The 23,912-nt window shown below is 41.0% G+C and overlaps 3 protein-coding genes across 3 annotated transcripts; 2 read left to right on the top strand and 1 right to left on the bottom strand.

Moving 5' to 3' along the window:
* The first annotated feature begins 993 nt into the window (after nt 1-993).
* Nucleotides 994-2,448, top strand: LOC137817911 (uncharacterized). Its single transcript, XM_068621136.1, has 2 exons — nt 994-1,632; nt 1,723-2,448. The coding sequence occupies exons 1-2, from the start codon at nt 994-996 to the stop codon at nt 2,446-2,448; spliced, it is 1,365 nt and encodes a 454-aa protein (XP_068477237.1).
* Nucleotides 2,449-4,272: 1,824 nt separating this feature from the next.
* On the top strand, nt 4,273-6,291 carry LOC137817910 (uncharacterized). The gene is made up of 2 exons (XM_068621135.1): nt 4,273-5,133; nt 5,680-6,291. Exons 1-2 carry the CDS (start codon nt 4,273-4,275, stop codon nt 6,289-6,291), a joined length of 1,473 nt encoding a protein of 490 aa, XP_068477236.1.
* Nucleotides 6,292-20,572: 14,281 nt separating this feature from the next.
* On the bottom strand, nt 20,573-21,885 carry LOC137818943 (putative expansin-B2). Its single transcript, XM_068622606.1, has 4 exons — nt 21,712-21,885; nt 21,410-21,522; nt 21,090-21,277; nt 20,573-20,986 (listed from the first exon to the last, which is right to left on the bottom strand). Exons 1-4 carry the CDS (start codon nt 21,881-21,883, stop codon nt 20,659-20,661), a joined length of 801 nt encoding a protein of 266 aa, XP_068478707.1. The 5' UTR covers nt 21,884-21,885; the 3' UTR covers nt 20,573-20,658.
* Nucleotides 21,886-23,912: the final 2,027 nt, after the last annotated feature.

The raw sequence follows: 23,912 nt of genomic DNA, 5'->3' as shown, positions 1-23,912 counted from the left end.
GTCGTTGAGTAAGACGTCGCCGAGTAAGACGTCAGCTAAAGTGAGACATTGCCCCAAAGTAAGACATCGCCCTAAAGTTGGGTGGCGGCACTGTGGGACCCTCTGCACAGAATAAACGATCAAGTCAAAGGGGCACGTGGCAATGCCCACGTGCTCATTAAAGATATCCAGGGAAGGCTGCATGCATGACACGTGATTAGTTAGGGCACCCACAAAGTATGATGGCGCGAGAGATACAACGCTCAAGTTAGAGCCCAAGTGGCCACAAGGTTATTGATTGCACTCCAGATAAGGGAAGTCCATGTGCCAGATACGCTCAGATCCTAGGAATAGCGGCGCAAGGACCTTCTCCAAGGAACCCTAGATAATAACAAGCAACCAAGAGGTAAACCCTAGTTTTCACCTATATAAAGGGCACGAAGAACCCTAGTAAGGTACGCTTTGACAGTTACACGAGTTTTAACCTAATTCTCATAGTCACACAGAGCGCAAACCCTAGTTGTCTTCGCAGCACCCCACAGTGAGCACAAGGCAATTAGGGCAACACAATTTAGCCACACAGTTTCAGTCATTGAGATTATCATACAGTTTTCAGTCACTTCGGTGTTTCTCGCTAGCTGACTTGATCGTCGGAGTGCAAACGGCCGCGAGGGCGCCCCTTTGTTCTTCTTTTTCAGGTACTCATAGACGAGGCAGAACAAAGGTGCCCTAGCTCGTTAGGACAAGCCACGCATAAAGACGACCCAGGTCAACCGGCGAGAACATCTGGCGCCCACCGTGGGGTCGAAATAAACATCGGTTCCACCACACAAGTTTTCAGTTCCAGTTTGCGAAGCCCAAATAAGTCGAGAGGATTTCCAGAGAGCCATGACCACCCGACCAGCACGCGCCAGGAGTGAAGAGATGACCCTGCAACAACTCATGGGTATGGTGCAAGGGCTGCAGGACGCAGTGGCAGCCTCAAAGATGGGGTAGGAGCGCATGCAGGACGCAATGGCAGGCTCAAAGGTGGAGCAGGAGCGCATGCAGGCGGATCTGACAGCCTCTCAAGCAAGAAACGACGAGCTCCACCACGCCAATGAGGAATTACGCCGTGGATGGCGAGGCAGAGACGAGCCTGAGGCTGCATCCCCACCCAGGGAATTCACAACGCCGTTTTCACAGGCAATTCTGGAGACAACGATTCCCAATACGTTCACGGGACCCAAAGCGACCTTCACAGGGGTGGAGGATCCTGAGGCACACCTCACGGCGTTCCACACACAGATGTTGCTGGTAGGCGGTTCAGACGCCATGAGGTGCAAGCTTTTCATGAGCACCTTGACGGGAATGGCTATGGATTGGTTCATCAGCCTTCCAGAAGGCTACATCACGTCTTTCGCCCAGCTCTCGCGGCTATTCAGAGAACAGTATTTAGCCAATAGGGCCTCAGCCCCAGTTTCGTACGACCTTTTCGACGTGAAACAATTCCAAGGTGAAACCCTGAAGGAATACATAAACCGTTTTGGAGCGCAAGTGGTGAAGGTGGGTACCACCGATGAACCTATGATTGTATACGCATTCAGGAAGGGGGTACGACCCGGGTCTTTCGGTAATTCGCTTAACTGCAAGCTTCCCAAAACCTTTGTCGAGGTAAGGTGACGAGCGTTGGAGCACATTGCCTCAGAGGGCGAGACGTACGAAAAGTGTGTGCCTGCTGCACCTGCACGACCAAGGGCGCAGATACGCACGCAGCCCGTCAGGGTTCATGAAGCTACCACAGAAAGAAAGAACCCAGATAGGAAGCGCACCTGTGAGACAAGGAGAACCCAAGCCAAAGGGCGAGCAGAAGGGAAAAGGGAAGGAAGTAGGCCACTAAGACACAACTTTGGAATGGAACTCAAAGATCTCATCGCAGTGCCCAACATAGCCGACAGGTGGAGGCCGCCGGTAAAATCTGACAAGGTGCTGGGACCTCACAAGGAATCATGGTGCGAATTCCATGAAGCGTTCGGACATTACCTTAACAACTGTTTAGCGTTGGGTTACCAGTTGGACGACCTCATAAAGAGTGGCTTCCTTAAAGACTACCTGGCAGAGAAGCAGACAGGACAATCGTCAAGTTCACAACCAGCGAGCAGTGAAGGACAGCAGCACGAGGTGCCCATTCACGGTGAGATTCACACCATAGCTGGTGGGTTCTCGGGGGGTGGGTGCACCGCGTCACAACATAAGAAGTACGTAAGGTCCGTAATGTCAGTAGAGGTTTTTGAGGATCACTCGCCCGATGTGGACATTACGTTCACCAAAGAAGACCTCAGGGACGTTGTGCCCCACGACAACGATCCCATCGTGATCTCATTTGTCACAACGGGAAGGATGGTCCATCGAGCGTTGGTTGACCAAGGGAGTTCGGCGGATGTGATGTTTTGGCCGACCTTCGAAAAGTTACAGTTGTCCACAGATTAGCTGAGGCCGTATGGGGGCTGCCTATATGGTTTCGCTGGTGACCAGGTGGAGGTAAGGGGGTACATTGAGTTAAGAACGACATTCACGGATGGGGCGGCCTCGCGAACAGAGAAGATCAGGTATCTGGTTGTGAACGCTCCGTCAGCATACAATATCCTGTTAGGGAGACCAACACTTAACAGGATAGGAGCTGTGCCCTCCACTAGACACATGAAGGTCAAACTACCTTCGATGGAAGGGGCAGTCATTACCATTCGCTCCGACCAAAAGTAGGCCAAAAGATGTTATGCAAACAGCCTCAAGAACAAACGATCAGTGTGCCACGTGAGCATAACGCCACCCCCAGAGCAGAGCCTGGACAGGAAAACCGGCGATCTGCGAGTACGACCATCGAAATGGTCGCCGAAGGGGACGCGGCAATGTCAGATGTCGAGAACGCCGCTCAGATGGAGAGAGAAGAGAATCGCCCGGAGGCCGGCAGGGAGTCGGGAATTGCGAAAGCGGTCATCGCCAGTGAAAGGAGGCCCCAGCCGGTCAAGGATTGGCTCGAGAAGGACATCGGCGGGAAAACATTTAAACTAGGAAAGACCTTGGATGACGAAACGCAAGACCAGATCGCCAAGGTAATAGGTAAACACCTGGATGCGTTTGCATGGTCCGCCTCAGATATGTCGGGAATCGATCTTGATTTCTTGTCCCATCGTTTGGCAATGGACCCCCAAGTCAAGCCAGTCCGACAACGAAGGAGGAAGTTCAACGAAGAAAGGAGACAGGCTATCAGAGAGGAAACACAGAAACTCCTCGCTGCGGACCACATCAAGGAGATACAGTATCCGGAATGGCTCGCAAACGTGGTGTTGGTAAAGAAGAGCAACGGTAAATGGCGAATGTGCGTTGATTTCACAGATCTGAACAAGGCGTGTCTAAAGGATTCCTACCCTTTGCCCAGTATAGATGCCCTGGTAGACAGTGCAGGAGGTTGCAAGCTGTTAAGCTTCCTGGATGCCTTCTCGGGGTACAACCAGATCAAGATGCACCCCACGGATGAGGAGAAAACCGCCTTCATGACGGAAAGATAGTGCTATTGTTACAGGGTGATGCCCTTTGGGCTGAAGAACGCGGGAGCCACGTACCAGAGGCTGATGGATAAAGTGCTCGCACCTATGCTAGGGAGAAACGTGCAAGCTTATGTCGACGACATGGTCGTGACGTCCCCGGAAAGGAATCGGCACGTTGTATCTAGAAGAGCTATTCGTCACAATAGCCAAGTACAGGCTGAAGCTAAACCCCGAGAAGTGCATTTTCGGCGTAGAAGCGGGAAAGTTCTTGGGTTTCCTCTTAACCGAAAGAGGAATCGAAGCGAATCCTGATAAGTGTGCTGCCATCCTGGCAATGAGAAGCCCTGCCACTATCAAGGAGGTACAACAGCTTACAGGTCGGATGGCCGCTCTCTCACGATTCGTATCTGCCAGTGGGGAGAGGGGCCACTCGTATTTCCAGTGTTTAAAGAGGAATAACAGGTTTGTCTGGACGAGAGAATGTGAAGAAGCTTTCGTAAAACTCAAGGAGTACTTGGCGAGCCCACCGGTTCTGTGCAAACCCCAAGTGGGAACGCCCCTCAAGTTATACTTCGTCGTCACCGAAAGGGCGTTGAGTGCGGTGCTCGTCCAAGAACAAGATCAAATTCAGAAACCTATCTATTTTGTCAGTAAGGTGTTACAAGGTCCGGAAGTGAGATACCAAGCCTTAGAGAAAGCGGCGCTGGCGGTCGTGCTTTCGGCAAGAAGGCTACGACATTACTTCCAGAGCTTCGCGGTATGAGTGATGACTGACTTGCCCATCCAAAAGGTTCTAAAGAAACCGGATGTAGCTGGGAGGATGATAAAATGGGCGGTGGAGTTGTCAGAGTTTGATGTCAGGTATGAACCCCGAGGACCGATCAAGGGGCAAATCTTCGCCGACTTTGTGGTCGAGCTATCCGCTGAAACAACAAATAGCGCCGGAAGTAATGATCGTTGGGTACTCTCGGTTGACGAATCGTCCAACCAGCTAGGTAGTGGAGCTGGAGTCATTCTGGAGGGACCCAACGGCGTGTTAATAGAACAATCCCTGAGGTGTGCCTTCAAAGCCAGCAATAATCAGACGGAATATGAAGCATTGATTGCCGGTATTCTATTCGCAAAGGAAATGGGGGTGAAGGTACTGATGGCCAAGAGCGACTCTTTGCTGATCACCGGACAGGTGACCGGCGAATTCCAAGCCAAGGATCCACAGATGGCGGCTTACCTAGAGTATGTACAGGAGTTAAGAAGGTCTTTTGCGTTGTTCGAAGTAGTGCACGTACCGAAGGAGCAGAATGCCCGAGCTGACTTGCTTGCCAAGCTCGCCAGTTCGGGCAAGGGGGGCAGGCAAAGGATTGTTATACAAGAAACTCTAAAGATACCTCGGGCGTTCGCAGCAGACCACCAGGTTCTTCAAGTTTGCAAGTCGACGGAAGGGATAGCAAGGAGTCATCGATCGTTAACTCAGGAAACCTTGAGGGCAGCGAGAGTCAGGGCGCATCTAGTAGAGGAAGTGAAGACAACGCGGGTTTACGCCGTCTACCAACCAGACACATGGATAACACCGTACCAGCGGTACATGGCAGACGGCGTCCTCCTAGTGGATCCGACGGAGGCCAGAAAGGTAAAGAAAAGCTCCAGAAAGTTCACCTTAATCGACGGAGAACTGTACAGGTTCGGATTTACACACCCTCTGTTAGTATGTGTGCATGGAGAGAAGTGCGTACGAATTATGACTGAACTCCACGAGGGGATCTGCGGGAGCCACATCGGGGGTCGAGCCCTGGCAACAAGAACTCTCCGCGCGGGCTATTATTGGCCAACAATGAGGGAAGATTGCAAGGAATATGCGCAACGTTGCAAACAATGCCAGCAACACGCCGATTGGCACAAAGCGCCCCCAGAAGAGCTAAAATCAATCTACAGCCCCTGGCCGTTTCATACGTGGGGAATCGATATTCTGGGACCCTTTCCATTGGCGGTCAGGCAAATGAAGTACTTGGTTGTAGCGATTGAGTACTTCACGAAATGGATTGAAGCGGAACCAGTAGCCCAGATCACCGCACACAAGATTCACAGTTTCGTATGGAAGAACATTGTGTGTCGTTTTGGTGTGCCCAAGCGTTTGGTATCAGATAATGGGACCTAGTTCGCAAGTCACCTATTGAAGAAGCTGTGCGAGGATATTGGGACGCAACAGGTGTTTGCCTCTGTGGAGCACCCACAAACGAATGGGCAAGTGGAGTCGGCCAATCGGGTTTTGCTGAGAGGACTGAAGAGGAGGTTGGAGAAAGCCAAGGGGTCTTGGGCTGAGGAAGTTCCCCGCATAGTATGGGCATATCATACCACCAATCAATCGGGAACCCACAAAACCCCGTTTAGCTTGGTATATGGGTGCGATGCGATGATCCCGGTCGAAATCCAGGAAAGCTCGCCGAGATTCCAGAACTTCGTGGCAGAAGACTCGAACGCCGAAAGGAGAATGAATTTAGATTTGTTGGACGAAGTCAGGGAGGAGGCAAGGGTAAAGGCCGAAGCAGTAAAAAGAAGAGTTGAACGCAAGTACAACTCCAGGATGAAATCAAGGCGATTTAGAGATGGCGACTTGGTGATGAGGAAGGCCCACCAATACGAGATGCAGAACAAGCTGTCGCCCAAATGGACGGGACCATTCAGAATAACCGAAGCACTCGGAAACGGCGCTTACCGCCTAGAAACACTGGAAGGAGGGGCGATTCCTCGCACCTGGAACGCCACCCATCTCAAGTTTTATTACAGTTAAAACATTGTAAGTAGCAATAAAACAATTTTTCAAGGGGGCACTCTTTTTTCCTGAAGAGGGTTTTTTAACAAGGTCACCCAATAAAGAAGGTTTCGAAAAGTTACTAAAGTTTCCCAGTTGTTAAGTTTGCATGCTCATCGTTTTTAAGCACTTGGAAAGAAACTTTATCGTCTTTGTTTAATTTAAGGCAAATTCAGACCGCATGCATTCAGTACAAGGTTTTAAAGCATAATGTTTTAAGTCCTTATCACCATATGGCGATCGGAGGCACAAGTGTGAAGTTTTTTAGTCCTCCTCGCCGTGAGCGAGCGCAGGCGAGAAGAGTTTGGAAAGACCTTCCTCGCCGTAAGCGAGTGTAGGCGAGAAAAGTTGAGAAAGACCTTCCTCGCCGTAAGCGAGTGTAGGCGAGAAGAGTTCAAAAAGACCTTCCTCGCCATAAGCGAGTGTAGGCGAAAAAAGTTTAAAGAAGACCTTCCTCGCCGTAAGCGAGTGTAGGCGAGAAGAGTTTAAAGAGGACCTTCCTCGCCGTAAGCGAGTGTAGGCGAGAAGAGTTTAAAAAGACCTTCCTCGCCGTGAGCGGGTGTAGGCGAGAAGAGATTAAGATACATTTGCCTTAGTTTTTCCCTTCCATGTAAAATCAAAGATCAAAGAAGAGGACCAAGATGGCGTCGCCAGAACAAGGGACTACCAAGACAAGGCGTCGCCGAGATAGCGATGCCAAGAACAGGTATCACTAGAACAAAGTATCGCCAGAAGTAGGCGTTGCAGCCAGATAATCAATCAGATAACAGGTATGTTCATCATAAGTTAATATCCAATTTATCAAAGTTTCCCAGTTATTGAGTTTGCATGTTTGTCATTTTAAGTTTTCGAAGAGAAGACTTTGTCGTCCTTGTGTAATTTGGGGCAGATTCAGATCGCATGCATTCAGTCCAAAGTTTTAAAGTATAAAGTTTTTTAAGTCCTCATCGCCACTCGGCGATTGGAGGCACAAGTTAAGTTTTAAACCCTCATCGCCAGTTGGCGATCGGAGGTGAAAGTTAAGTTTTTAAGCCCTCATCGCCAGTTGGCGATCGGAGGTGAAAGTCAAGTTTTTAAGTCCTCATCGCCACTCGGCGATTGGAGGCACAAGTTAAGTTTTAAACCCTCATCGCCAGTTGGCGATCGGAGGTGAAAGTTAAGTTTTAAGCCCTCATCGCCAGTTGGCAATCGGAGGTGAAAGTCAAGTTTTTAAGTCCTCATCGCCACTCGGCGATTGGAGGCACAAGATAAGTTTTAAGTCCTCATCGCCACTCGGCGATCGGAGGCACTAGTATAAAGTCTTTAAGTCCTCATCGCCACTCGGCGATTGGAGGCACAAGATAAGTTTTAAGTCTTCATCGTCACTCGGCGATCGGAGGCACGAGTATAAAGTTTTAAGACCTCATCGCCACCTGGCGATCAGAGGCAAACGAGTATAAGTTTCAAGTCCTCATCACTGCTTGGCGATTGGAGGCACAAGTTAAGTTTTAAGTCCTCATCGCCACTCGGCGATCGGAGGCACTAGTATAAAGTCTTTAAGTCCTCATCGCCACTCGGCGATTGGAGGCACAAGATAAGTTTTAAGTCTTCATCGTCACTCGGCGATCGGAGGCACGAGTATAAAGTTTTAAGACCTCATCGCCACCTGGCGATCAGAGGCAAACGAGTATAAGTTTCAAGTCCTCATCACTGCTTGGCGATTGGAGGCACAAGTTAAGTTTTAAGTCCTCATCGCCACTCGGCGATCGGAGGCACTAATATAAAGTTTTAAGACCTCATCGCCACCTGGCGATCGAAGGCAAACGTATGAAATTTTTAAGTCCTCATCGCCTAGCGATCGGAGGCACAAGTATAAAGTTTTTAAGTCCTTGTCACCACCTGGCAATCAGAGGTGAAAGTTAAGTTTTAAGTCATACTCGCCAAGAACGAGTTTAGGCGAGAACAGATCAGAAGTCCTACTCGCCAAGAACGAGTTTAGGCGAGAGCAGATCTGATGGAGATCAAGCCCAAGAGAACATGGAGACCACTCATCAAGCTCAAGAAGAGGTGGAGGCACAAATGGAGGACGCCCATGGAGGTCAAAGTCTACCTCAAAGGATTACAAGAAGCATGTTCAAAGCCTTGGGAGCTAGAGGACATTTATTTTCTCTTTTTGTAGTGTCTTTAGTTGAAGGTGCTTAGAGGGAAACCTTAGAAACCTCTTTTGTTATAGCATCTTTTAGGTTTTAGTTAGGAGCTTTAGGGGGGTGTATTAGTAGATAGGTGTAGAAGTAGAATAGGGGGTGCCAAAGTGAAGGGAAGGATCACACCTTCCTTGCTTTGCATTTTAGCGCTGGTTCTAGATGGTTTTGGGAGGGAATTTTGAATTGTTTTAGCTTTCTTTTTCAGCACCTTAGGCTATAAATAGAGGTGCCTTCCTTGTAAATTTCAGATTTGAATTCATCTAAAGAAACTATACTCAAAATTGGAGTGAGCATTTGGAGAGCTTTTGAGCTTCTACTCTAGTCTTATCTTGAAGGACCATGGTTTCCTCAAGTGGCGGCTTGCACACTCATCTAGGAGCATCCATACTTCTAGTGGCGTGATCATCCAACCTATCTTCCATCTTCATGAGCATTCTCTTCTCCTTCCTTCTTCTTCTTCAATTTTGTTCATGTTGCCTTGTGTTTTGAGTTGTTGTTGTTTCGGTTCCTCTAATTTTCCAGCACCTATTTTCTGTTTGTTTCTTAATTCTGTTCGGTACTTTTGTTTTTTGATTCATTTCTGTTCGGTCTCTTCTTTTTATTTTTCCTTTGTTGATTCAATTTGACAATATTTGGTTCATCCAAATGAGTTTGGGATTTGGTACTTGTTATTGGTGAGTTCTTGATTTTAGAACCATGATCCAACTTCTAAGAAAGTGCCTCTATATTTTCCAGCTCAAGGTGATTCCTCAAAGTGTCAAGAATCTTGTTCTATGTGGCTATTGGAATCACATCATGTGGTATCATGAGTCTTAGGTTCATTCTTGTTAATTGTTGAGTTGTGTGCACTTTAATTTCAAGAGCTCTTTATTTTCTTGCAATTTAAGTTTCTGTTTTAGAATTTTACTTGAGTATTCTTGCTGTTTTTCTTTTGCTCCAAGTGTTTGTGGAAAGGTTTATGGCACTCATAATTCTTATGAGTATGGTTGCTCTTTTGGAATGGCATTATCCTTCCTAGAGTTTACCTTAAGCTTCCTTTCATTTGTTACAATTTGTGTTGTGTCTTTTAATTTTTGAATCATGTCAAGTTTTGTCTTAGTCATGTTATTCCATATATGTCATTACTTCTAGTAGTACTTTTATTGTTTTGATTGTTTCTTGCTTTGGTGTCATGTATTTTTTTTCTGAATTGATGTTGATCCTTTGTGCATTTTCTTTTTAGAATTGAGTTCATACTTGTATTCTAGACCTATACAAGTTCCAATACATCATTTTCTATTATGTCTTTGCTAGTTCATCATCCTTTTTTTATTCCTATTAGGATTCCTCTGTTTCTGAAAAAAAGTGCTTACTGTTTTTTCTTATTGCAACTGATTTACGTACTGTAAAATTCTAAAATTCTGGATTTGAGATATTCAAAGTGTTAGAAAAGAATAGAAAAAAGAATCATTCAAAAATATGAAGTACACAAAAAATGATAAATAAAATAAAAAAAGTGTACATTCCTGCCGAAAAAAATACGGTAATCTGGCAGTGATTTTAAAAAATTTATTTCTCTCAATTGGCTTTCTGTTTTTAATTGATTCCAGTGCCATTTTTGAGTTAACATCTTGAAGTTTCTGTGGTATAAATTTCATAATCCAGTTCGCTCTACAACGTTCCAGTTAAATCAGTGAATATCAAACACAGTTTGCATAAAAAAAAAAAAATTCCAGTAGCTAAATTTTTTGTTTTCTTCATCTACTCTAGTGCTTTTCCTTAGGTATTCTTTTGTGTGCCTACTTTTCTCATTGAGTTATTTATTTTCTTGATTGTCTTTCATTCTTATTCTTTGAGTTTGTCTTACATATAGTATTCCTTTTGCAATTACCTTTTCCTTGCTTATACCTTTTCTTGTTTGTCTTTATTGTTTCTTTGGTTTTGTGGTGGTTTGCTCTTAAGATTGGTGTGCTTGCTTTGACATATTTCATTTGAGGATTCCAAGGCCTCAAGATCAGATTGGAGCAAGAACATTATTTCTTTGAGAGTGATATCTTTTTCAGCCTTAAATTCACTTCGGCAGTTTCAATTGCAAAGCTCAATGTTTTTGCTAATTTTTTAACTTGTTTGCTGTTTTGTGTGTTTGCTGTTTTTAATTACAAATGGCTGGATTTTCAAGTGATGCATCCTACAAGCAGAATTCTCCTTCCAAAGCTTCAATTCTTGGTGAATTACATGAAGCTCAAAGAACAATTAGAAGGTTGGATGAGAAATTGCAAAAGATGGAGGTCCAACAAACTAGACCATCTCCTTCTATCCATGATGGACATCATTCTCATAGACCATCTTCAAGAGCTTCTTCAAATGATGTTGGCCGTGAAGATGAGCATAGGAGAAGGAGACCTCCACCCCAAGTCCATGGACAAAGACATCATCACCAAGGGGAAAGAATTCACTACGGCAATGGCTTCTACCATGATGCAAAGTCCAAGCTTCCTTCGGTCAAACTACCTTGTTTTAATGGTTCTAGTGATCCAAATGTGTATTTAGATTGGGAGGCTAAGTGTGAACAAATTTTTGAGATCCATGAGATCCAAGATGAGCATAAGCTCAAGCTAGCCACCCTAGAGTTTAGTGATTATGCCATGAAATGGTGGCATGGAATTGTAAAGGACATTATCTATCACAAGGGTCCTCCCGTGGACTCTTGGAACTCTTTAAAGGATCATATGCGCGCTAGGTTTGTGCCCCCACATTTTAGGAAAGACCTCATGTTGAGACTCCAACGGTTTCAACAAGGCACGCTAAATGTGGATGAATATTATAAGGAGCTTGAGACGCTTGTGCTTAAAATTGAATTAGAAGAAAGTGAAGAAGCCATGGTTGCTAGGTTTGTGAGTGGTCTTAGGAAGGATATCCAAGACATTGTTGAGTTACAAGAGTATTCATCATTGGGTTCTTTAGTTCATCTTGCAATGAAGGTGGAAGCCCAACTTGCTAAGAAAAACTCTTTTAAAAATGCTTCCAATAATGGATACTACTCCAAGTCTTGGAGAAACAAAACTTCTTTTTCTAAACATCCTTCCAAAGATTCTTCTTTCAAACCCAAGGAATCTAAGCCATCAACATCTAGACCTAAGTCTCCCACTAGAACATCTAACACTAAATGCTTTAAATGTATGGGTTATGGTCATATTGCTGCAAATTGTCCTTCCAAACGAAGTATGTACATGCATGAAGGCATTGTAGTTAGTGAGCATGATTCGGATTCTTCAAAGCATTCATTGCATTCTCATGCATCTAGTGAGGAAGAGAGCGAATGTCCACTTGAAGGGGACTTGTTAGTTGTGAGAAGACTTCTTGGACAAGTTTCACAACCTTTTGATGAAAGTCAAAGGGAAAATATTTTCCATACAAGATGTCTTATTCAAAACAACATTTGTTCCTTGATAGTGGATGGGGGTAGTTGTGCAAATGTGGCTAGTACAAGAGTAGTAGATAAACTTGGATTGCCTACTATCTCTCATACAAAGCCCTACAAGTTACAATGGCTTAGTGAAGTAGGAGAAATAATTGTTAATAAACAAGTCCTCATCCATTTCTCCATTGGAAAATACAAAGATGAGGTATTATGTGATGTTGTGCCCATGGAAGCCACTCATGTTCTTTTGGGAAGGCCTTGGCAATTTGATAGAAAAGTTTTACATGATGGCTTTACCAACAAATTATCTTTTGAATTCCATGGTCACAAGGTTACTTTAAAATCTCTCTCTCCAAGAGAAGTCCATGAGGACCAAGTTATCATGAAGAAAAAGAGGGAGAGTGAAAAAGATAAAAAAGATAAAAAAGATAAGAGTTCTAAGCCTACACTCCTTGTGTCTAGGCGTGACATTGAAAGGGAAATAGTGGGTCATCATCCTCTTTTTTTAGCCATCCCTAGAACTCTTAGCATAGAATCACTTGTTGATAGTCCTCATTGCTTGGAAAATTTGGTAGAAGAGTTCAAAGATGTGTTTCAAGATCCTCCAAATGGACTTCCACCTTTGAGAGGGATTGAGCACCAAATTGATTTGATACCGGGCTCTTCTTTACCAAATCGTCCCGCATATAGGACCAATCCAAGTGAAACCAAGGAAATTCGCAAACAAGTTGAGGCTTTGATTGAAAAAGGGTGGGTGCAAGATAGCATGAGTCCTTGTGCTATGCCTATCATCTTAGTGCCAAAAAAGGATGGCACATGGCGAATGTGTTCGGATTGTAGGGCCATCAATAACATAACCATTAAGTATAGGCATCCCATACCTAGACTAGATGATTTGTTGGATGAATTACATGGTTCAAAAATCTTTTCAAAGATTGATCTTAAAAGCGGCTACAATCAAATCCGTATCAAACCGGGTGATGAATGGAAGACGGCTTTTAAGACCAACTTTGGTTTATATGAGTGGTTAGTTATGCCTTTTGGTTTAACTAATGCACCAAGTACCTTCATGCGCCTCATGCATCATGTTCTTAGACCTTTCATTGGTAAGTTTGTTGTGGTTTACTTTGATGACATTCTCATTTATAGCTTATCTTTGAATGACCATAGGTTGCATGTTAGGCAAGTTTTGGAAACCCTTAGGAAGGAACATTTGTATGCTAACCTTGCTAAATGTATGTTTGCTCTTGATCATATAGAATTCCTAGGGTTTGTTGTGAGTTGTAAAGGGGTCCATGTGGACAAAACAAAGGTGGTGGCCATTCAAAATTGGCCTACACCGAAATCTTTGAATGAGGTCCGAAGTTTTCATGGGCTAGCTTCTTTCTATAGAAGATTTGTCCCAAACTTTGGTACCATTGCCGCACCACTCAATGACATAGTGAAAAAGGATGTGGTCTTTCATTGGGGAGAAGCACAACAAAAAGCTTTTGATACTTTGAAAGAAAAATTGACTAATGCTCCCATCTTGGCCCTTCCTAATTTCACTAAGACATTTGAGATTGAGTGTGATGCTTCAAGCATAGGTATTGGGGCTGTTCTCCTTCAAGAGGGCCACCCCATAGCCTATTTTAGTGAGAAATTGAAGGGAAGTCATCTCAACTATTCCACCTATGGTAAGGAAATATATGCACTTGTTAGGGCTTTGTTTACTTGGCAACACTATCTTTTTCCCAAAGAGTTTGTGATACATAGTGATCATGAATCTCTTAAATATTTGAAAAGCCAAAACAAACTTAACAAGAGGCATGCTAAGTGGGTGGAATTCATTGAGCAATTTCCTTATGTGATCAAACACAAGCAAGGTAAAATAAATATTGTGGCGGATGCTCTTTCTAGAAGATACACCTTGCTAAATCTTTTAACCTCTCAATATCTTGGTTTTGATCACATTAAGGAACTTTATCATGATGACCTTGATTTTTCTCTCCTCTATCAAGAGTGTCTTAAAGGAGGACACAAAGATTTTTTTATTCAAGATGGCTTTCTTTTTAAAGGAAAACGTCTTTGTGTTCCCCAATGCTCTATTAGATTATCTCTTGTTAGAGAAGCTCATGAGGGGGGCTTAATGGGACATTTTGGGGTTGCTAAAACTTTGGATGTGTTGCATGAACATTTCTTTTGGCCTCATATGCATAAACATGTTCATAGTTTGTGTGATAAATGCATAGCTTGCCGCAAAGCTAAATCTAAAATGCATCCCCATGGTCTTTATACTCCTCTTCCTATCCCTTCAATGCCTTGGGTAGATATATCTATGGATTTCATCTTAGGCTTACCCAAGACATCAAAGGGAAAGGACTCCATTTTTGTGGTAGTGGATCGTTTTTCAAAGATGGCTCACTTTATTCCTTGCCACAAAGTGGATGATGCATGCCACATTGCAAACCTCTTCTTCCAAGAAGTGGTTCGCTTGCATGGGATTCCTAAGTCTATAGTGTCCGATAGAGATCCTAAGTTCTTGAGTCACTTTTGGAAGACCTTGTGGGGCAAGCTTGGAACTAAGCTTTTATTTTCTACCACTTGCCACCCACAAACCGATGGTCAAACCGAGGTGGTGAATAGAACTTTGGGACAACTATTGAGATGCTTTATTTCGGGGAATCCTAGAGTGTGGGAGAATTTACTACCCCATGTTGAGTTTGCATATAACCGAGTAGTAAATTCTACCACCTCCCATTCTCCTTTTGAGGTGGTCTATGGGTTTAATCCCCTAACACCTCTTGATCTTCTTCCTATTCCCCTTCTTGAAGATGTCTTGTGCAAAGATGGGGATGAAAAGGCTTCTTTTGTGAAAACTTTGCATAAAGACATCAAGAAGAGAATTGAGAAGAAGGTTGGAAAGTATGCTGAACTTGCCAATAAAAGGAGAAAAGCATTGTTGTTTGATGAGGGCGATTGGGTTTGGCTTCACTTGAGGAAGGATCGTTTTCCTACTCAAAGGAAGTCCAAACTAATGCCTCGAGGGGATGGACCTTTCCAAATCCTCAAGAGGATTAATGACAATGCTTATGAGTTAGATATGCCTGATACATTCTTAGGTAGTCATACTTTTAATGTCAGCGATCTAACTCCTTTTTCTGTAGGTCTCCAGAATTCGTGGTCGAATTCTCTCCAACTCGGGGAGTATAATGGAGATCAAGCCCAAGAGAACATGGAGACCACTCATCAAGCTCAAGAAGAGGTGGAGGCACAAATGGAGGACGCCCATGGAGGTCAAAGTCCACCTCAAAGGATTACAAGAAGCATGTTCAAAGCCTTGGGAGCTAGAGGACATTTATTTTCTCTTTTTGTAGTGTCTTTAGTTGAAGGTGCTTAGAGGGAAACCTTAGAAACCTCTTTTGTTATAGCATCTTTTAGGTTTTAGTTAGGAGCTTTAGGGGGGTGTATTAGTAGATAGGTGTAGAAGTAGAATAGGGGGTGCCAAAGTGAAGGGAAGGATCACACCTTCCTTGCTTTGCATTTTAGCGCCGGTTCTAGATGGTTTTGGGAGGGAATTTTGAATTATTTTAGCTTTCTTTTTCAGCACCTTAGGCTATAAATAGAGGTGCCTTCCTTGTAAATTTCAGATTTGAATTCATCTAAAGAAACTATACTCAAAATTGGAGTGAGCATTTGGAGAGCTTTTGAGCTTCTACTCTAGTCTTATCTTGAAGGACCATGGTTTCCTCAAGTGGCGGCTTGCACACTCATCTAGGAGCATCCATACTTCTAGTGGCGTGATCATCCAACCTATCTTCCATCTTCATGAGCATTCTCTTCTCCTTCCTTCTTCTTCTTCAATTTTGTTCATGTTGCCTTGTGTTTTGAGTTGTTGTTGTTTCGGTTCCTCTAATTTTCCAGCACCTATTTTCTGTTTGTTTCTTAATTCTGTTCAGTACTTTTGTTTTTTGATTCATTTCTGTTCGGTCTCTTCTTTTTATTTTTCCTTTGTTGATTCAATTTGACAATATTTGGTTCATCCAAATGTGTTTGGGATTTGGTACTTGTTATTGGTGAGTTCTTGATTTTAGAACCATGATCCAACTTCTAAGAAAGTGCCTTTATATTTTCCAGCTCAAGGTGATTCCTCAAAGTGTCAAGAATCTTGTTCTATGTGGCTATTGGAATCACATGAAGATCAGAAGTCCTACTCGCTAAGAACGAGTTTAGGCGAGAACAGATTAAGAAGTCCTACTCGCCAAGAACGAGTATAGGCGAGAGTTCAGAGCAAGATGACAGGTATGTCCAGTATGAGTTAAAATCTGGGCGCCTAGCCCTTGAGCAGGGGTTAAGGGATTCCTTCGGGACGCCCCCTCCTTAAGTAGGAATAGCTAGCCCCGATACCAGAGAAAGTCCTCCTCACCCTCGAGTGAGTTCAGGCAAGATGAGATTAAAAGTCCTCAGTGCATCCAGGGAAAAGGTAGCCCCTGGGCAAGTTGAGGCACCAGAGAAAGTCCTCCTCACCCTCGAGTGAGTTCAGGCAAGATGAGATTAAAAGTCCTCAGTGCATTCAGGGAAAAGGTAGCCCCTGGGCAAGTTGAGGCACCAGAGAAAGTCCTCCTCACCCTCGAGTGAGTTCAAGCAAGATGAGATTAAAAGTCCTCAGTGCATCCAGGGAAAAGGTAGCCCCTGGGCAAGTTGAGGCACCAGAGAAAGTCCTCCACACCCTCGAGTGATTTCAGGCAAGATGAGATTAAAAGTCCTCAGTGCATCCAGGGAAAAGGTAGCCCCTGGGCAAGTTGAGGCACCAGAGAAAGTCCTTCTCACCCTCGAGTGAGTTCAAGAAAGATGAGATTAAAAGTCCTCAGTGCATCCAGGGAAAAGGTAGCCCCTGGGCAAGTTGAGGCACCATAGAAAGTCCTCCTCACCCTTGAGTGAGTTCAGGCAAGAACAGAATACAAGACCTATTTGCTTAAGCAAATTGAGGCACCAAAAAAAGTCCTCCTCACCCTCGAGTGAGTTCAGGCAAGAACAGAATACAAGACCTATTTGCTAGGCAAGAACAGAATACAAGACCTCTTTGCTTAAGCAAATTGAGGCAAGTTCGAAAGTCCTCAGTGCAGAACTAGGCCAACAAAGTTTTAGGCGATGACCTAGAAATACACATGTCACTTGGCAGATCAGGCAAGCGAGATTTCAGATACTAAAAATGACTCCTGCCTACTGCTCAGTAAGTAATTTCGTGTCAAATGTTATTGCTATAGACTAACCGTTTGTTCAAGATAAGTTGATTTCCAGGAAATTAAGCATCAGTTTGTGCTAAGTTAATTGGGTTGAGTAAAAACCAACCAAGTTATCAGGTGATCGCACAACAGATAAGTTATCAGGGTGGAAGAAGTCACAGGGTGGCTGAGGTAGGACACTTCACGACCTAGATCGTTGTAGGTAGAGAAGGATCCGAAAGGCAGCTCTACCCCCAGATGAGGGAACAATGGTCAAGATCAAGTTGTTTCAGATTAAAGGCTCGGGGGGATCCGTTAAAGGCAGCTCCCCTCCCAGAATGAGCAAAGTTGATAACTCAAGGTATGAGGCAGCTCCGCAGAGGACGCCTTGGAAGTTAAGAGGAAAATAGCATCCTTGGAAGCCTATGGTTTTGTGGTTGAGGCTCGAAAGAAGAAGTACACGACGAAAACTAAGTTAGCAGAGTTTGAGGCGATGACATAGAAGTGCGCATGTCACTTGGCAGATCAGGCGAGCTAGATTTCAGATACTAAGACTGACCCACGCCTACTGCCCATTAAGTTGATTTTCACAGAGCTAAGCACCAGTTGGCGCTAAGTCGATTTCTTTAAAGCAAGAGTTAGTCAGTTATATCGGATGATTACACAGCAGATAAAAGCGAAACCATGTGCACATTTATATGTATTGAAGAAGAAAATGGAACAGTGAACTTCTTAGTCTTTTTGCTGAAAACAAGTTATCAGCTCAAGACTGGGGGGCTTGTGTACCAACCAGGTCATCAGGTGTGATGACGTGGACAAGAGAAAGGTAGGTGGTCAAGAAGTCAACGTAGTCGCCGTATGTAGAAGCGGCGTTCTGCAGTATACATAATCGTTATCGCCGAGATGTGTCACCGCCAAGATGGGTCATCGCACATCGCCTAAGCAAGACGTCGCCCAAGCGAGACGTCGCCCAAGAGAGGCATCGCCCAAGAGAAGCATCGCGCAGAAGTAAGACGTCACCAAGTAAGACGTCGCCGAGTAAGACGTCGGCTAAAGTGAGACATCGCCCCAAAGTAAGACATCGCCCTAAAGTTGGGTGGCGGCACTGTGGGACCCTCCGCAAATAATAAACGATCGAGTCAAAGGGGCACGTGGCAATGCCCACGTGCTCATTAAAGATATCTAGGGAAGGCTGCATGCATGACACGTGATTAGTTAGGGCACCCACGAAGTATGATGGCGCGAGAGATACAGCGCTCAAGTTAGAGCCCAAGTGGCCACAAGGTTATTGATTGCACTCCAGATAAGGGAAGTCCATGTGCCATATACGCTCAGATCCTAGGAATAGCGGCGCAAGGACCTTCTCCAAGGAACCCTAGATAATAGCAAGCAACCAAGAGGTAAACCCTAGTTTTCACCTATATAAAGGGCACGAAGAACCCTAGTAAGGTACGCTTTGACAGTTACACGAGTCTTAACCTAATTCTCATAGTCACACAGAGCGCAAACCCTAGTTGTCTTCGCAGCACCCCATAGTGAGCACAAGGCAATTAGGGCAACACAATTTAGCCACACAGTTTCAGTCATTGAGATTATCATACAGTCTTCAGTCACTTTGGTGTTTCTCGCTAGCTGACTTGATCGTCGGAGTGCAAACGGCCGCGAGGGCGCCCCTTTGTTCTTCTTTTTCAGGTACTCATAGACGAGGCAGAACGAAGGTGCCCTAGCTCGTTAGGACAAGCCACGCATAAAGACGACCCAGGTCAACCGGCTAGAACATATATTATGTATGAAAAAGGATATTTTAAATTTTACTATCACTACGAGAAAATTATTAAATAGCAATCAAATTTATAGAAAAAAATAATTAGTCACTATATTAACTAAATTAAATACTAATTTAGAGATTAAAAAAATTATTGGCATATAAAAGTGATTTCTATTATTAATAAAAATTTATAAAATAGTTTCTAAATTGGTATTTAAATTTGCTATCTCGGTTTTAGTTATTAATATTTTAGATTCGAAATTGGTCTTTAAAAGATTAATAGAGACTAATTTAGGATATAAAATATTAAATAGCTAAACCCTTAGTAGATAAGGGTTAAATAAAAATTTAAAAACTATTTTATAAATTTTTATTAATAATAAAAACTACTTTAAATACCAATAATTTTTTTTCGTTTATAAAATAGTCTCTAATTTAGTCGAATAGTAACTAATTATTTTAGTTTCTAAATTTAGTTTCTATTTAATAATTTTCTTATAGTGTATAGAAATATTATTCATGACTAAAATTGGAAATACACCATTGAAATGGTATATAAAATTATACAATAACTGTTAATGATAATTTTGGTTATTACATTCAAGAAATGTTTACAGTTTTGTATTATTATATTTATATATGAATTTCTTATACAAAATGAGAAATAAATTTATTATTAAACGATGATACGTTGACAATTCTATTAATAAAGTAATGATATATTAACAATTTTGCATTACGTTGTAATTAAAAAGAAAAATAACTTTTAATTGAAATGTAAACTCGTCTTTGTTCCATGTATGGTGAGTAAGAGGAGACGATAAATCCTCTCTTCTTCAAGTGCAAGGTATCTTGGAGAATTTGATATTTATGTTTGGAGTGGTTGGGGTTCTCTTCGGTCAACCACTATGGTACACAAAGAAAAATTTGGTCTTGAATTACGACTAAGGAAAGATTAAGAGACTTTTCTTACTCGAATTGGTGCTTGAAACCCATTATTTGTATGAAGTATCTGAAAAAAAAATGATGTTTGTGGACCTTAGAAATAACTTTTTCTCCAAAAATGGATGGTTTGTTGTGCTTCTCTGTACAAGTTTGTGGTCGTGTAGATATCAGTTGTTTGTTCGTAAAGAGTACTTGATTTTGCTTGACTTAGTTTGTAACAATATGCTGGAAAATAATCTTACTTTGAAGAATGAGAATGTTGCAAGGTGGGTTTTTGGGTGGGGTTGTTCACTTGTGCAGGTTAATTATTCATGTCAACTTGTGTGAGGGTTATCTACGATTGCATTCCTAAGGTGTAGATGCGAGGTTTGGTTGTTAACAGGAGACTTTTGTTTTTGTTTTGTATTTGTTTTTGCCTTGCAGCTCGTAAAATGTTTGTGCCTACCCGAGACCTGGTGTTTGTACTGACGAGTTTTACTCTCTCTCCTACATGTTAGTTTCTTGATGTTTGATTTGTTATTTTCGGACTTGTAGTATCTTTTGGTTAGGTATTGAGAAGTTTGACCTTTATAATCTTTTTATATAAGGATTGAGAAATCGTGAAGTGTCTCCTTTAATTTTATTTATTTTAACTGATGAAAAAATATTGAAATGTAAATTCTTTAAACAGACAGAATGATTCTAAAATTGCATTGTAGCATTATATAAAGAGATTGAATAATTTTAAAACTACATTATACTTATTAGTATATAAGAGTCTGAATTTTGAAACACGTCACATTTGTAAATTGTTGGATGGTGGCAGTTATGGTTTGAGTTATATGAGAAATCTCACAGAGATAGTGTTTAAAAATTAACAACAGATCGATAAACTTGACCAGGTTTCCAGCCGGATGGAATTACACTATCAGCCACAATGGTCCTCCTTTGGTTCTTGCCATCTTCAGTGAGCTTAATGGAGAATGGTGGCTGCATCATTGAACCTAAGTTCAAAGCCCACCTTGAACCCCATGAACGTTGCATTGGAAGCCATGTGTCAGAATTAGCTTGCTTCAGCTCAATGTCCACAAGGTCACCATCCCCATTTTCATATTCTATTTCAGTTGCAAAATAGAATGGGTTGGCCCCATTGTCGATGGTAAAGGTTATTGAGTTCCCAAAGGAGCATGCAACCCTACAAACCCAAAAGGGTATTTCAAATTAGTGTTACCAAAATACTCTCACAAAAATTACCATTATTATTATTAGCTGTTAACAAATATGTAAAAGAGTTATACCTTTTGTAGAGAATTTGAAGTTGTCCAACATTACGAAGATTATCTGCTTTGTCTGGAGTTGCCATGGAACCAAATGCAGTGCCACTCAGATCAAAATGGACTGATCCTAAGAAACAGCCAGGGCATTCATCAGTTATCATCACACTCACTGCATTTCCTGAACAAGCTGTGTTTTCTGTGCATTTCACCTGAAAATTGAAGTATATGTTTGAATCACTGTCTAATAAGAGAGTCTTTTTATACCTTTGAACAGAAGAAACAATTTGAATATTTATTATTCTAAACAAGAAGAAGCAAATAACCATCAAGGTTGCATGCACCTGATAACAAGCTCCACATCCTCTGCCACCTTGATAAAGAGAAGAACCTCCAGCTGAGATCATTTTAGAGAGTGGAGGTTTCTCCACACTCTCAACATATCCACAAGCACCCCCTACACAACAACATCAGAAGAAAAAACACCAATGTTTCAACTCATGATACTGTAACATTGAAAAATAATGTTTTACAACAGTTTATCTATTCATGCATGACAGATTTAAATACTTCAATATGTGAAAAATGTTGAATATTAACACTTTTTTTCAGTTAATTTAATATCAGCATGCTAAGTAATACTCACCATCAGATCCAGCACCATCTGGTTCCCCGTACCATGTAGCTGCTGCTACTTTCCATTCATCATCGTTTTCAATTTTGGAAGAATTAAATAATTTGAGATTGAGACCATGGCTAGGGTTTAGGAGCAGGGAGTAAACTATTACAACAAAAGAAATGTAACTAAAAACTTGCATGATGCGATTTGTAAATACAAGATATTGGGATTAATCAACCGCTAGTCGTATTTATAGACCAATGTAGTTCCACAATTGGCATTATAATAATTTTCAAAATAAAATAAAAAGAGAGATCATTAATCAATTGTTTCCTAATTGTAATTATTTTTCAAAAACAATAATAGCAATTTCCTAAAAACCAATTTTAAAAATAAAAAATAATCAGTTACTATATTGATTAAAATTAAAAAAATTATTAATATCTAAATATTTTTATTATAATAAAATTTATAAACTAGTTTCTATATTGGTATTATCAAAGATTTAACTATCAATTCTAAAATTAGATGAATTAGTATCTAATTAGATATTAATTTAGAAACTAATTTATAAATTTTATTAATAATAAAATATACTCTAGATATAAAAATATTTTAATTTATGAAATAATATTTAATTTAATTAATATAGTAATTAATTATTTTCTTCTCCATAATTAATGATTTTCATGTAAGAAACAAAATTATATGGCGTTTCATCCTTCAACAATTACATGTTCCATAAAGGTTTCATGTGCATATGCGGTTTGAAACTAAAACGGATAGTGTATTAAATTAAAATTTTGTTTCTCCTAATTGTTGTATGTATTGATTCTAAAATGATTTTATAACGTTTTTTAGATTACCACTTTCATTTTTTTTATTAAAAGAATATTGCATTGCATATTCATATGTATGTGATTCAATGCATGCCAAATTTAAGCAGACTGAAACCATAATCTGTGTTACGTTTCCTGCTTAAAATAACCAAGTTTTTGTGTCATTTCATTTTTTTTGTTATCAATACAATGTTAATTTATTGATAAATACAAAAACTCATATTCTGAAACTTTTTAGCTTCAAAAGTCAAATTAACTGAAAAATAAATGTTCATTGGGAAATGGAAAATTTTCAGTATACCTAATTTAATTTAAAATAATGATAACTTATTTGATATGAAAACTCTCATGAAATGAGGAATATATATATATATATATATATATATATATATATATCACAAATAGAATTTTCATATTTCGTTGCATTTTTTAAAAAATATTTTGTGAAACTTTATAAAATCACATGATAATAATCTCCATAAAACTCTTTAAATTAAGGGAAAATCTTACGAAGTAGCCAAATTCTACTAATATATACAATACATAATTTCAGTGATATGTATATTATATATATATATATATATATATATTCAAATGAATTACATAGAAAAGTTGTTTTTAAATTTACCCAAACACAAACTAGGTGGATTCAAATCATTGATATTCCAGCATATGGTGGCAATCAGCCTAATTTTCCTTGATTGGTAATGCAGATTTATTACAAACTCTATAAGATGACTCAATTTTCCATTAGGCATTTATAGTTTTGCTACGTTTTCTAAATATTATATATTTAGAAAAAAATAACCTAGCAATTGCAATTACGTAAGAATTAACCTGCCACAAACACAAAATTACAATGAATTGATAATTTGGTAGATACACAAGTTATAATAGGTTGGTCTTCTAACACCCCTCCAAAAAATTAGGTTTGTTTGCACTTTAAACAAGTTACAAATATCATTTTACTACTTAACTTGTTGATTTGGCTTTATCTCTGTTTCACATTTTCTTGCTTTCTAAAATAACTTTTTCAGTTTTTCTTTTTATGTAAAACGCAACTTTAAAGTCAAGATTATGAGCATACAGGGAAAGTTGACGGGGAATATATGAGAATCTTACAAGTAGGATAAATACTCCTAGATAATAGCTTTAAAAAATAGTCACATTTTAATTAGCTATGAAAATTAATTAATTAAAATATTATTCATATAAAATATTATAAATATAATAAATTTATAAACTTCTAAATCTAGAGATAATTCTCCCAAAAATATGTTGAAATATTCACTCTTCTTTTAAATTGTAACATCAAATTTTAAAAGATTTCAAATTATTGTACCTCATTTTAAAAATCAAAATATATTTTCATTTAAGTGATGCATGGTA

Source organism: Phaseolus vulgaris, chromosome 10, assembly GCF_000499845.2.
Source record: "Phaseolus vulgaris cultivar G19833 chromosome 10, P. vulgaris v2.0, whole genome shotgun sequence".
Classification (NCBI taxonomy): domain Eukaryota; kingdom Viridiplantae; phylum Streptophyta; class Magnoliopsida; order Fabales; family Fabaceae; genus Phaseolus; species Phaseolus vulgaris.
Note: the sequence above shows the minus strand (reverse complement) of the source record. Positions and strands in the feature narration are given on the sequence as shown.

Coding starts and splice junctions, on each gene's coding strand:
- LOC137817911 (XM_068621136.1), top strand. CDS start 994: ATGGCAGGCTCAAAGGTGGAGCAGGAGCGCATGCAGGCGGATCTGACA. Junction 1,633..1,722: donor TTCCCAAAACCTTTGTCGAG/GTAAGGTGACGA, acceptor CCAAGGGCGCAG/ATACGCACGCAGCCCGTCAG.
- LOC137817910 (XM_068621135.1), top strand. CDS start 4,273: ATGACTGACTTGCCCATCCAAAAGGTTCTAAAGAAACCGGATGTAGCT. Junction 5,134..5,679: donor ATCCGACGGAGGCCAGAAAG/GTAAAGAAAAGC, acceptor CACCTATTGAAG/AAGCTGTGCGAGGATATTGG.
- LOC137818943 (XM_068622606.1), bottom strand. CDS start 21,883: ATGCAAGTTTTTAGTTACATTTCTTTTGTTGTAATAGTTTACTCCCTG. Junction 21,278..21,409: donor GATGTGGAGCTTGTTATCAG/GTGCATGCAACC, acceptor TTCAATTTTCAG/GTGAAATGCACAGAAAACAC. Junction 20,987..21,089: donor CTTCAAATTCTCTACAAAAG/GTATAACTCTTT, acceptor TTGGGTTTGTAG/GGTTGCATGCTCCTTTGGGA.